At 37.7% G+C, this 13,642-nt stretch overlaps 1 protein-coding gene and 1 pseudogene across 1 annotated transcript; both read left to right on the top strand.

The window, feature by feature from the left end:
- Nucleotides 1–144: 144 nt before the first annotated feature.
- LOC122607551 (cytochrome P450 93A2-like) lies at nucleotides 145–2,572 on the top strand. Its single transcript, XM_043780544.1, has 2 exons — nucleotides 145–216; nucleotides 882–2,572. Exon 2 carries the CDS (start codon nucleotides 889–891, stop codon nucleotides 2,428–2,430), a length of 1,542 nt encoding a protein of 513 aa, XP_043636479.1. The 5' UTR covers nucleotides 145–216; nucleotides 882–888; the 3' UTR covers nucleotides 2,431–2,572.
- Nucleotides 2,573–3,384: 812 nt separating this feature from the next.
- LOC122608905 lies at nucleotides 3,385–13,209 on the top strand (annotated as a pseudogene).
- Nucleotides 13,210–13,642: the final 433 nt, after the last annotated feature.

Raw genomic sequence — 13,642 nt, 5'->3', positions numbered from 1 at the left:
GGAAGTCATTGGTGACCCTGCTTAAGATTTTGTCTCTATCTCATCATATACACACACACATGTATGACAAGTGTATTCCTTGGGTTCATTCATTGTAAAGGTAATAATACATCTTTCCCTTCTATGGTTCATTCATTGTAAAGAAATTAAATTCCAACCTCCAATTTTTTCAAGTGAGCTTTGGGAGCTCATAATCTAAAAATTTAGAAGACTAAGGTAATAATACATCTTTCCCTTCTATGGTTCGTATGTGATTAATTGTATTGTTAATTAGGGAGTTTCTTATATAAGTGTGCATGATAAGGGTTGAGTTACTGATATATCGGCCAAGTATAAGATTGGTTGATGGTTTATAAGCCTAGGTTTCCCCCCTCCTTTGAGCTAGCTTTTGGGAGTGAGTTCTACACCTAACTTATGACATGATGCGAGCCTATTATGGGATGGGTTCGTATCACTTACATAGTTACATAAGTGATTTTGAAGATTAAATGTAGTTCTGTTGCAAAAATTAATAATATCAAAAAGTGGATAATTTTGATATGAAAAGCAAGGATTTTAACTTTGCTGAAATAACATGTATATAGAGTGCTTGCTTAACTGATTAAATGAGAATTCAATAAAAGTTTTGAGTTGAAATAAAGTTAAAAGAGTTCAATATACACAATAGAAGCTTTTAGAATTGGATATACACAATAATCAGATGATCAAAGTTTATTACATTTTCATGCATTATTCGATTAATTAGAGTATTGTTTTTTATTAGAATTAGCAAGGAGATTTCATTTCTTATAAATTGGAGCAGCGCTTTTCTTGTTTGAGCAAATGAACATTTATCAGCTTTCATGTTTGAGAGAATATTAATATTTCAAAAACTTCACCAGAGCAAGCATGGCTGATTTCCAGACTTGTATCTCCCTCTTACTCATAAGTGTGACCTCCAGCGTCTTGTTTTGTGTATTCTTCATTAGATATACTCGTCCTAAATCTAATTTTCCTCCGCCACCAAGCCCTGTTCGCCTTCCTATCATTGGACACTTGCACCTCTTTGCTCCGAGCCCACACGAAGCTCTTCACAAGCTTTCTCTAAAATATGGGCCTGTTTTTCGTGTCTTTCTTGGCTCTGTACCTTGCGTTGTTGTTTCTTCACCAGAAACGGTGAAAGAGTTCTTGAAAACAAACGAACATGCCATTTTGGGTCGACCCCAAAACTCGGCCATAGCTTACTTAACTTACGGATCAAAAGACTTTGCTTTTGGTCCTTATGGATCATACTGGAAGTTCATGAAGAAAATAGTTATAAAACAGCTCTTGAGTAGCACAACAGTTGAGTTGCAATATCCAGTTAGACAATATGAGATTAATCATTTCATAAAATCTGTTTATCAGTATGCCAAAATGGGAAAGGCCGTAGATCTTCAAGCACAACTGATGATGCTTACCAACAATGTAGTATCAAGAACGCTCATGAGCGAAAGATACTCTGATGTATATGGAGATGCAGGAGAAGTGAGAAAACTTATGACCGATATAACTGTGTTCATGGGTAACTTTGATCTCGCAGACTACATTTGGTTTTTCAAGGTTTTAGACTTGCAGGGGTTTGGAAAAAAACTGAAGGATGTGCATGAAAGATTTGATGCATTGATTGAGAAGATCATGAAGGAACATGAAGACGCAAGAAAGGATGGCAGGGGAGAAACAACAGACATTCTCAGTATTTTACTTGATATTGCGGAAGATGAGAGTATGGAGATAAAGTTGACCCGAGAGAACATAAAAGCATTCATTTTGGATATAGTTATTGCAGGAACAGACTCCGCAGCAGCTACAACAGAATGGGCATTAGCAGAGCTCATCAATCGTCCGCATATCATGGAGAAAGCAAAAGAAGAAATCAATCGGGTAGTTGGAAAAAACAGACTATTGCAAGAATCAGACATTCCCAACCTTCCTTACCTCCAAGCAATTGTCAAGGAATCATTCCGTCTCCACCCACCTGCTCCATTGATTCCAAGACGATCAACAGAAGATTGTATAGTGGCAGGTTACCATATCGCGGCAAACACTACTATCTATGTAAACACGTGGGCCCTTGGCAGAGATCCGGGTTCTTGGGAAAACCCTCTTGAATTCAGGCCCGAAAGATTTGAAGAAAGCCAAGTGGATGTTAGAGGACAACATTTTCAGATGACTCCATTTGGAAGTGGGAGGAGGATGTGTCCAGGGATTTCAGTGGCATTGCACTTGATACATACATCCCTCGGTATTATGATTCAGTGTTTTGATTGGAAGGCTGGAAAAGATGGAAATCTTACTAGCGTTGACATGAAGGAAGGATACGGATTAACTATTCGTAGAGCAAATCCTTTGGTCTGTGTACCTGTGGCTCGACTTGATTGCGTCCTATCGTCCATTGAGCAAGTTACATGATGTGTGCTAAATATAATATTTCCAAGTTTGAAGAATGAAGCTTTAAGTATGTTTCAGTCAATGTATTGTTGTTAGTTGCATTGTAAAAACTCAAAATACAAATTAAGCTATAATAAGCCAAATAAACCATATTTTGATTGTATATTTTTGGATTTCGTGGATGGATTATGTTTTATCATTGTGTCACCTTCTTGATGATCTCTTATATGTAAAGAAAGATCAAAAAGAAAAAAAAGCAGGTCCCGTTGTATTGCCGGCTTAATGTCGACAACTGCAGGAAAACAAGTATTTATTTTTTTGAACGGCAGAAGGAAGACAAGTATTTTTATTTTGATATTTTCAGGCATCATTTGATTTTTCTGGGTTTACTTTACTTCCTTAACATTATCACTACTTTGGTTATTTAACAATAAATTAGATCGAGTATGTGGATTCCTTAAGACTCTTAATGACGTCATTCTATTTTGTATTCAACTCAATCATCACTACTTTGATTATTTAACATTATCTAGTGATCATATTATCGGGTGATCATATTATCGGGTGATACCATACCATAGTAGCACGATGATACTCCAGTGGTCCGTTAGTAATCCAAATTTACCGTTTTAAAAAATAAATAAATAATAGGCTAATATATCTTAGCTATTGATATGTGTCATGTCTTAGGTGACAACCGCGAAAATTAAGCCAAAAGGTGGAGAAGGTTCCTTCTTTGATTTTTTATCTTATAATGAAATAATCTCGACCCTATTTTTGGGTCATCAATGTGGCCCGCTTATAAAATCAACATGAAAAGGATGTCTATTTCTGTATTGACTTTGATTTGTAGAACATTGACTTTGACTATGTCTAACATAATACAGCAGTAGAACTTTGAGTAAAAAAAAATGTAATCATCCAAGAATTCCAATAACCAGAATCATTTCTATGTCCAACTTTTAACTTGAAACAATGCTTAAAAGATGTATATTCATCATCATCACATCTTGCCTTTTCTTCAGCAATCCTTGTTACTCGGAAACAGATACCTTTTAACAAGGTCAACCACTCAAGGACTGGGACGAACTAATTTCATCAAACAAGGTCTTCACTTTGAAGTTCTTTAGCGTAGGGACTAACATAAGCCCCTATTTGGGGATATTTTATGATAAAAGGAGTTTAGAATATTCTGAAACTCTTCCAGTTTGGGTAGCAAATAGAAACAATCCTGTTAAAGATACTTACGGAAAACTCGTGATAGATGTCCATGGAAAGCTGAGCATTTCAACTAGTGGAGGTACTGTTGTCGATCTCTTCAACCCTACTCCAGTAACAATACGTAATGTGAGTGCTAAAACTGTTAGATTCTGGAAATTTGGTAATGCAAGAAAAGTTTCCAGATGGGTCTGTTAAGCAGGTTTTATGGCAAAGCTTTGATTACCCAGCAGACACGCTTCTACCTGGGATGAAACTCGGAACTAATCTCAAAAGTGGTCATGAATGGTCCCTCTCTTCTTGGGCTGAAGAAAATTTACCCGTGCGTGGGTCTTTTACATTATCAGTAGACCCCAACGGCACAGGCCAACTAGTCTACTTAAGGCGAGGGAACCTCCGGTGGAAGAGTGGACCATGGAGGAATGGTCAATTTGAAAACACGAATATGCAATCTTCTGGTTCAGATGCCCATCTGTACTATACTAATAATGAAACGGAGCAGTCATTCACATATTTAACAAAATCTTATACCAGGCTTCCTGTGTTGCGGATGTATCCAAACGGTCAGCTTTAAGTTCGACTCTAAAACTAGACGTTACTTGTCGTTCTATCAATGACCCTGGTTGTGCAGAATATGAGTTTGAAAAGTTAAAATGCAGAAAGGATTTTAACCATTTTTACTTTGAGAAGGATGATTACCATAAAGAGATATATGTGGATGAGTATGAATATGTTGAAAGCTATAACATGACTTCATACGATTGCTAGAGGATATGCTGGAACAACTGCTCTTGCACAGCCTACTCTTCTGCAACCAAACAAGGTACGGGCTGCAAGACTTATGCTAAAAGGATATACAATCCAGCAGAAGCTGACCGAGACACTGAATATTTCCGCATTTGTGTATGAAGGTGAGCAATTTTTTTACCTTTATAGTTCAACAAATATTCAGGCAACTTTATAATCTTTTCTTTGTGAAGGCTAAGAGCATCAAAGAGTGCTTATATGAAAAACATCTACTTATTTTCATACGCAGGAAAGATTTCATATGGAGGAAAGAAGAAGAAGAAGTGGATATGGATAGTCGTCGTGATTGGATCTTTAGCTCCACTTATATGGCTATCATGTTTATTTGGTATACAAGAAGCTGCATGTTAGAGGTATCAATAACAACTACTTACTTCCAGAAAAATATATAATAGTTCCTAATAAGAAGCAAACAATGTTATAATGGAGGATAATCTTTGTCTTTGCTGAAGGACAAATAGTGTTGACTAGGCGTTTATGTATTGTTTTGTATGTACATAGGGTCTAGATGAGGTTTTGGTAGTGGCTTTGTCTGCCTTTGTTTTTTTCTTTTGGTGCTGGTTGTTGCACAACGTTAAATCCTTGTGTATAGTCGATATGGTATTTGAGTCATATCGCCTGAACTCTAATTGTTTTTGGTGTAATACAAGCTAACCGGGGGTATCTTCTACCCTATTATACCAAAAAAAACACACAATGTTATAATTATCAAAGTGAAACAAACAATAACAATAGAGTTCCTGTAATACTTGAACAGGAGACAACTTTCATTCATCCATGAGTGACTAAACCCTAACCCAGAAGAATTAAGTATGAATAGAGACTTAAGCTTGAGTAATTTAATGAACTCAAGGTGAACCAAAGGGCTCCGTAACGAACTATGATATGTCCAAAATAGAGCTAAGGTGGACCCAATTTCCAGTCTCGTTCTACTATGGGGTTAAATCAGCAATATATCCATCAATGGTAAATCTGCCCTCTGTCTGTCAAATACTCAAATGGTTCATTGGGTCTGTCTAGTATTTGGGTATGTCTCCTATTTAGGTCATACTCATACCTGAGTAATATGGGGATATGTGTGTTTCCATGTGGGTCAGAAGATTTGTTTAAACTTCTGTAACAGCCCATTTGCTGACCCATTACAGTTTTGAGTTGTAACACCTAACTCATCATATAGGTTTTAGACACTTGGTTTTCTGTTCAGCTTATAATACAAGTTTCTGTGTTAAGGGAATGGGGGTATACAACACGGGCGTCAGCCAACTTTCTGCGCATCTATTTTTGTTTATTCGTGTTTCTGATTTTGTATTTGTTTGTAATTTTCATTCCATTTTACTGTAACTCATTTACGCCATAAGCTGTTTGGTATCCTACATATTTTCCAACACGATCAACCTATCGTTTATGCTGTATTTACATTTTACATACTAATGCTACAATAGACTGTTTCAATAACTTCTGAATATTCGAGTGGACGGTGTGGTCACACAGACCACCCTGAAATCCACGGCGGCCGGTCTCGGTGTGGTTTCCTAGCTAAAATCGGGCATCATGGGGTGTACCACAGTTTGGTTACACACTCATGCGGCCATGCCATCCACCCTTAGTTCATATATGTCTTGTGGAAAGTTGACATCAAAAGCTGACATGTTAACCTTCTAACCAAATTAGGGAAAGGCAAGAAAATCCAAAAGTTGTTGCTGCATCAGCTGAGACACTTCTACAATTATGTCCGAACAGATAAGAAAATGAATACTGAGCTGCATTATTTCACCTTTCAAAGCATCTCATCTGCCACAAACGGTTTTTCAAGCACTAATAAGTTAGGAGAGGGTGGCTTTGGAGCAGTTTATAAGGTAAAATTTCAAAGACATTGTAAGCAACTTTCTAAAATGCATGTTTTCACTGGTAAACAAATAACTAATGTAGATGGATTGTGGACCATAATCCCGAATCCTTGCTCGGTTAATACTATACTTATGTGTTATGTAAATATAGGGGTTTAGTGTGTCAATACGATAGATAATAACTGAATGGCGGTTATTACTTGTGAAGGGTCGTGACTGTTGGCAAACAGACACGATGGCAGTAACAGTAGAATAGGCGTGACTATTAGTGAAGAGTCACGATGGTTTGTGTAATTATTATATATAGAAGTGTCTGCACAAAAATTCATATCTATCAATATACGATTATTATTTCAGTAACTTTTCTCTCGTTCATCTTTGTGAATCAAACGATTAGGGACAACAATTGGCATCAGAGCAATTAGGTTGTTTGATTCTAAACACTGTGACCGGAATTAAAAAAAAAAAAAGAAAAACAACATCAACCGGAAATTCTACGGTGGTGGTGGACGGTTACAGGAAGAAGAGAAAATAATAACTTACTTGATATATAATCGGAATACGTCGGAACACGGTGGTGCACAACCGGAACAAATTACAACCGACGGAACTTCAATCATACTCTTGAAAAAGAGGAAAAACCGATTGGAGGAAAGATTAACCCACTTCAATCATACTCTTGAATAGAGGAAAACCAAATTGAAGGAACGAAACAAACCAACTTCAATCATCATACTCTTGAAGAAGAAGAAGAAGAAGAAGAAGAAGAAGAGGAAGCGCGCAGATTGAAGGATTTCCATAAACCCAAATCTATTACCAGGAAACAATTTAGAGATTTAATTGATTTTGGGGGAATTACTTTTTGTTGGGAGCGGTCGTGTGAAGAAGACGACACAAAAAGGAAATCACTTTTGTGGGAAGCGGCGTACGTGAGATCTGACACAAAAGGAACAATTGACTTTGGGCTTTTATCAAAAAAAACAAGCAGATTAATATTTATTTGTGCCGACAAGGAATTATTACTTGGGCTGATATTTGGATCAGATCTTCTTAAGGAAAATCTACAAATTTGGGCTTTACAATACTTTTATCGGATCGACAAGGGAAGGACGCTTCTCTCAACAACGGTTCTATAAAAGGAATTATTTTCGGATATCCACAACACTGGGTAGAAATGAATCTTTTGATTTCTAATTTAGTAGTGTATAAATTTATTTTCATACTATTAGGAAAGCCCCAATTTTTAGAAGTGAAGATTATTAGAATAGAAACCATGTCTGGAGAAAATCCTAATAGCGCCTTAGTAACAAAAAACCCGTTGTACCAATCTCTATTATCAATGCCCCGTTTTGAAAGAAACAAATTATACCGTTTGGGCCATTCAAATCAAAGTTATACTTGAAGCCAATGGATTATGGGAGATGATAGAACCTAAGGAAGATGCGGTACCTGATGAGAAAAGGGATAAGACAACGATTGCCTTTTTATACCAAGCATTGACCGAAGATGTGATACTGCAAGTTGCGGGGTGTAAAGCTGCGAAGGAAGCCTGGGAGGCGTTAAAAAAGAGACATGTCGGAGAAGATAAAGTGCAGAAGGCATGTTTACAATCGTTGATGATTGGATTTCAAACACTCCAAATGAGGGAGGACGACACGTTAGATGCCTTTTACCGCTAAGTTAAATGATTATGCCACTAAGGCAAAAAAACTAGGAAAAACCTTGGATCAACCATTATTAGTACGGAAACTTTTAGATTCCATGCCAGATAGGTTTATCCAAATAGTGGCATCCATAGAACAAAACTCTGATCTAGACGAAGTGACGTTCGACGAGATCATTGGAAAACTAAAAGCGTGTGAGGAAAAAATTAGACTCAAGAAAGGCGGACGTGGAAACAGCCAGGAAAACTTATTATTCGCACAAGGCGAACACTCTGGAAGAGGAAGGCGATTCGACAATCGTGGACGTGTTTAGATCAAACTCTTCACGAGGAAACTGGCAAAACAATAGAAATAGAAACGACTCGAAAGAGGAAGGCTCAACTCACAAGGCGAGAACAAACACAAAGTGGAATAAGCAAATGAGGGATATGAGCAAAGTACAATGTCACAGATGTAGAAAATTTGGACATTATAGGAGAGACTCCAATCAACTGTCGACAACGCAGGAACAATCGAATCTTATCCAAGAAGACGAAGAGCCATCATTGTTAATGGCAACACACAAAACTGAGCACGAAGAGGTACTGTTAAATGAAGGACAATTTCAACCCGAAAAGTATGCTACAACAGATGAAAGCATCTGGTATTTAGACAATGATTCTAGCAACCACATGATGGGAACTAAGAGTCACTTCAGAGATATTGATGATAAGATAACAGGACGTGTTCGTTTTGGAGATGGATCGTATGTAGAGATAAAAGGAAAAGGCTCTGTTTTGTTAGGATGTAGGAATCACGAACAGAAGATTATTTCGGAAGTATACTACATTCCAAACCTTAAGAGCAACATACTGAGTCTAGGACAACTCACAGAGATAGGGTGTAAAGTGGTCATGGAAGGAAACAAGCAGACTTTACATGACAAAAATAAGAGGCTGCTGATGAAGATTGAGAGATCAAGGAATAGACTTTACAACATCAAACTAAAGATAGGTACACCCATATGTCTCCTAGCGAATATAGATAGCCAAGCATGGTTGTGGCACGCTAGATTAGGTCATCTAAACTTTGAGGACATCAAGAACATGACAAGAAAGAATCTAGTGGAAGGAATACCTAAGATTGATCACGCAGGACAGATTTGTGATGCCTGCCTATTAGGAAAACATAGTAGGACTCCATTCCAAAATCAAGCCAAATTTAGATCAAAGAACCCTTTGAATTTAGTATATGGAGACCTCTGTGGCCCTATAAGCCCAACCACACACTCCGGAGCAATATATTTTCTTGTTAGTGGACGACTGTACAGGTTTCATGTGGGCCTACTTCCTGACATCGAAAGATCAAGCATTTGATACTTTCAAGGAATTTAGACAAACATATTGAAACGGAATTGAGGACAAAATTAAGGATGCTGAGAACAGATAGAGGAGGTGAGTTCACATCTAATGAATTCACCAAGTACTGCAAGGAGAATGGAATAGCACGACAGTTAACAGCACCTTACTCACCACAACAAGACGGAGTCGTGGAAAGGAGAAACAGAACAGTGTTATCTACAACTAGAAGTATGATGAAGGCAATGAAGTTGCCACTAAACTTTTGGGCGAAAGTAGTCAGACACGCCGTCTACATACTAAACAGGGTCCCTACAAGAGCCCTGGTGGATAAGACTCCATACAAGGCACTCTACAACAGAAAACCAAATCTGGAAAAACTAAGGATATTTGGGTGCACAGCTTATGCTAAGGTAACGATACCTCACTTACAGAAGTTGGATGATAGAAGCGTACCCATGATTTACTTAGGTGTAGAGGAAGGATCAAAAGCATATAGATTGTATGATCCGGAAAAGAAAAGGAAGCATGTAAGTAGGGATGTTAAGTTTATGGAAACCAAACCATGGAATTGGGATAACAGTAGAGAGGAACCAATTACACAAAACTCAGGATGGACAAGTTTTGTGGTACGAGGAATAGGCGATGAAAATACTACATCGGTCAATTCGGAAAGCAATGAAGATGCTAATCAGGAACAGGAACAAACTACTGCTCCAAACACTCCAGTTACCCCACCTACATATACTTACAACCCATACTCTGAGGAGGAATATGCTACTACTAGTTCATTTGGGAACTTGGAAGAAAGATTTGATGATACACCAGCACGGGGTTTCAAAGATTTGAATGCAGTATATGCAAATGCACGTGTAGTTGAACCTGAAAGTTTGCTACTTACGGAAGAGGAACCACGTAACTACAGGGAAGCATCGACAGATAAGAAATGGATTGAGGCCATGGAAGCAAAACTGGATTCAATTAATAGGAATAACACATGGACTCTTATTACTTTACCTGCGAATCATGAGGCAATAAGACTCAAATGGGTTTTCAAGACCAAGAGGGATGCAAAAGGAATTATCATCAAATACAAAGCAAGGCTTGTAGCAAAAGGCTACGTGCAGAAGCACGGAATAGACTTCGACGAAGTATTTGCACCAGTTGCACGCATTGAGACAGTTCGTTTGATTTTAGCACTGTCAGCACACCATGGATGGCAAGTACATCATTTGGATGTCAAATCAACATTTTTACATGGGGAATTACAAGAAGAAGTCTACGTTACACAACCTGAAGGTTTCGTAAAACCGGGAAGTTCAGGGAAAGTTTACAAGCTCTCGAAGGCACTATATGGTTTAAGGCAAGCACCAAGAGCTTGGAATACGAAGCTTGATCAAACCTTAAAGTCATTGGACTTCAAGAAGTGTAATCTCGAACAAGCGATCTACACAAAGAGAAGTAAGACTTCCACACTGATAGTTGGAGTTTATGTTGATGACTTGATAATCATGGGCACTCCAAGGAAGGAAATAGACCTGTTCAAATACCAGATGGAAGACAAGTTTGAGATGAGTGATCTAGGATTGCTGGCTTATTACCTCGGGATAGAAGTTACCCAGACAGGGGGAGAGATTACAATCAAGCAGACGGGTTACATCAACAAGATCTTAAAGGATGCTAGTATGATGGAAAGTAATGACACCAAGATACCTATGGATCCAGGAACAAAGTTGGTCAAGGCGGAAGATGGAAAACCAGTTGATGCAACTTATTACAGAAGTTTAATTGGATGTCTAAGGTATCTACTACACACTAGACCAGATCTAAGTTACTCAGTTGGATTACTCAGCAGATTTATGCAAGAACCAAAGGATCACCATCTGAAGGCGATAAAGCAAGTAATCCGATACATCAAAGGAACCAAGGAGCATGGTATTATATACAAAAAGGATGGCGGCTGCAAGATTACAGGTTATAGCGATAGTAGTTATGGAATCAATACTGATCAAGGAAAAGGAACTACTGGAATAGTATTCTACTTTGGAGAATCCCCTATTACCTGGTGCACCCAGAAGCAACCAACAGTAGCACTCTCATCATGTGAATCAGAATTCATGGCGGCTACTGGAGCAGCATGTCAAGCTTTATGGTTAAAGCGGCTACTTAGTGAAATAACAGACTGGAAAGAGGAAAGAATAACACTAAACGTTGATAACATTTCAGCAATAACACTCGTCAAGAACCCAATATTTCATGGAAGAAGTAAGCATATCGACATTCGTTACCATTTCATTCGTGAATGTGTAGAGAATGGACACATCAATGTAGAACACGTTAGTGGCGAATTACAAAGGGCTGATATATTGACTAAAGCACTACCAAGGTTGAAGTTTGTCACTATGCGACAGATGCTCGGGGTTTAAGATCTAGGATGAAGCAACGATCGAGATTAAGGGGGAGAATGTGGACCATAATCCCGAATCATTGCTCGGTTAATACTATACTTATGTGTCATGTAAATATAGGGTTTTAGTTTGTCAATACGATAGATAATAACCGAATGGCGGTTATTACTTGTGAAGGGTCGTGACTGTTGGCAAACAGACACGATGGCAGTAACATTAGAATAGGCGTGACTATTAGTGAAGAGTCACGATGGTTTGTGTAATTATTATATATAGAAGTGTCTGTACAAAAATTCATATCTATCAATATACGATTATTATTTCAGTAACTTTTCTCTCGTTCATCTTTGTGAATCAAACGATTAGGGACAACATGGATTTCACAGGGAAAATTAGCGGATGGGCAAGAGGTTGCGGTGAAACGACTTTCAAGAAGCTCTGCACAAGGAGTAAAGGAGTTCAAGAATGAAACTGAACCCATTGCCAAACTTCAGCACGTTAATCTTGTGAGGCTTATAGGGTGTTGCATTGAAAAACAAGAGAAAATTATTGTATATGAGTACATGCCTAATAATAGCTTGGATTTCTTTCTATTTGGTAAGACCTAACATTGGATATATTCTGTATATTTACTTGATTCTGTTATAATTCCTGCTACTCATTGGTTAACAGATCCAAGAAAGAAAGGGTTACTGAATTGGAACAGTCGTTTTATAATCATTGATGGAATTGCTCAGGGACTTCTATATCTACATAAGTTTCAAGGCTGAGGGTAATTCATAGAGATCTCAAAGCCAGTAACGTCTTGCTAGATGACTACTTAAAGCCAAAAATATCAGATTTTGGCATGACTAAGTTATTTGGGATCAATGAATCTGAAGCAAATACAAGTAGAGTCGTTGGAACACGGTGAATTATAACTTTTCATGAGTCAATAAGATTACAAACACATATAGGCTAACTCTTTATTTGATATCCAGTGGTTATATGCCTCCAGAGTATTTGATAGATGGCACCATTTCAACCAAGATAGACGTATTTGGTTTTGGTGTGTTGTTGATTGAGATCGTAAGCAGCAAAATGAATCATGGGAGTTATGACGTGGAACACCCTCTCAATCTTCTTGGACACGTAAGTTAATCCCATTTAAGAACGATTTTCCACATTGTCACACGTTAGCTTTAATCTCTAATGTTTATATTGGTTTAGGCATGGGAATTATAGAACAAAGGCCGAGGTTTGGAGTTGATGGATCCAATACTCAAAGATTCAAGCACTCCCAAGGAAGTAATGACATGCATTCATGTGGGTCTTTTATGTGTTCAAGATAGTGCTGCGGATAGATCGACCATGTGTGAAGTTATCTCTATGCTTACAAATGAAAATATGCATCTACCAGAACCAAAACAGCCGGCATTCTTCATTGAGAGACATGATGCAGAAACTGGAAAGGAGGATAAGTTGGGAAATGGATCCATAAATGGGCAATCAATTTCAATTATAGTGGCAAGATAAAAGGGAAAAAAGATGATGAATACATATACGTGTGTCATATCATAAAGCGAAGTCTAAAGACTATAATTACAACGCTATATTTCTCTAAAGGGGTTAGTGAATATGGGGCTCTTATATATGCAAAAGCCAAAAACGGTCAAAATAGTTTTAATTAGTATCTGTGATAAACATTTTCTCCTTAGTTTGTGAGGTTCTAATTTATTGGAAGCCCATTTGTTCAATCTTAGTCAAGCTATAGGATATCCAATTAAAATACAAACTAAAGCATTTACTCGTATTTATCATTGATCTTTCGTGCACGCATTTAGAAAAATCTTATTAACTGGATTCCAGAAATTGTAAATGATAAGGATTAAGAAAGATGAAAGCATTTAGTAACCAAATGTTACCCAACCCACCTGTTTTACCAATTATGGTCTTTGTGGAATGATGGTAGG

This window comes from Erigeron canadensis, chromosome 7 (assembly GCF_010389155.1).
Source record: "Erigeron canadensis isolate Cc75 chromosome 7, C_canadensis_v1, whole genome shotgun sequence".
NCBI classification, from domain to species: Eukaryota; Viridiplantae; Streptophyta; class Magnoliopsida; order Asterales; family Asteraceae; genus Erigeron; species Erigeron canadensis.
The sequence above is the reverse complement of the archived record's forward strand: the minus strand, read 5'-3'. Positions and strand labels throughout refer to the sequence as shown.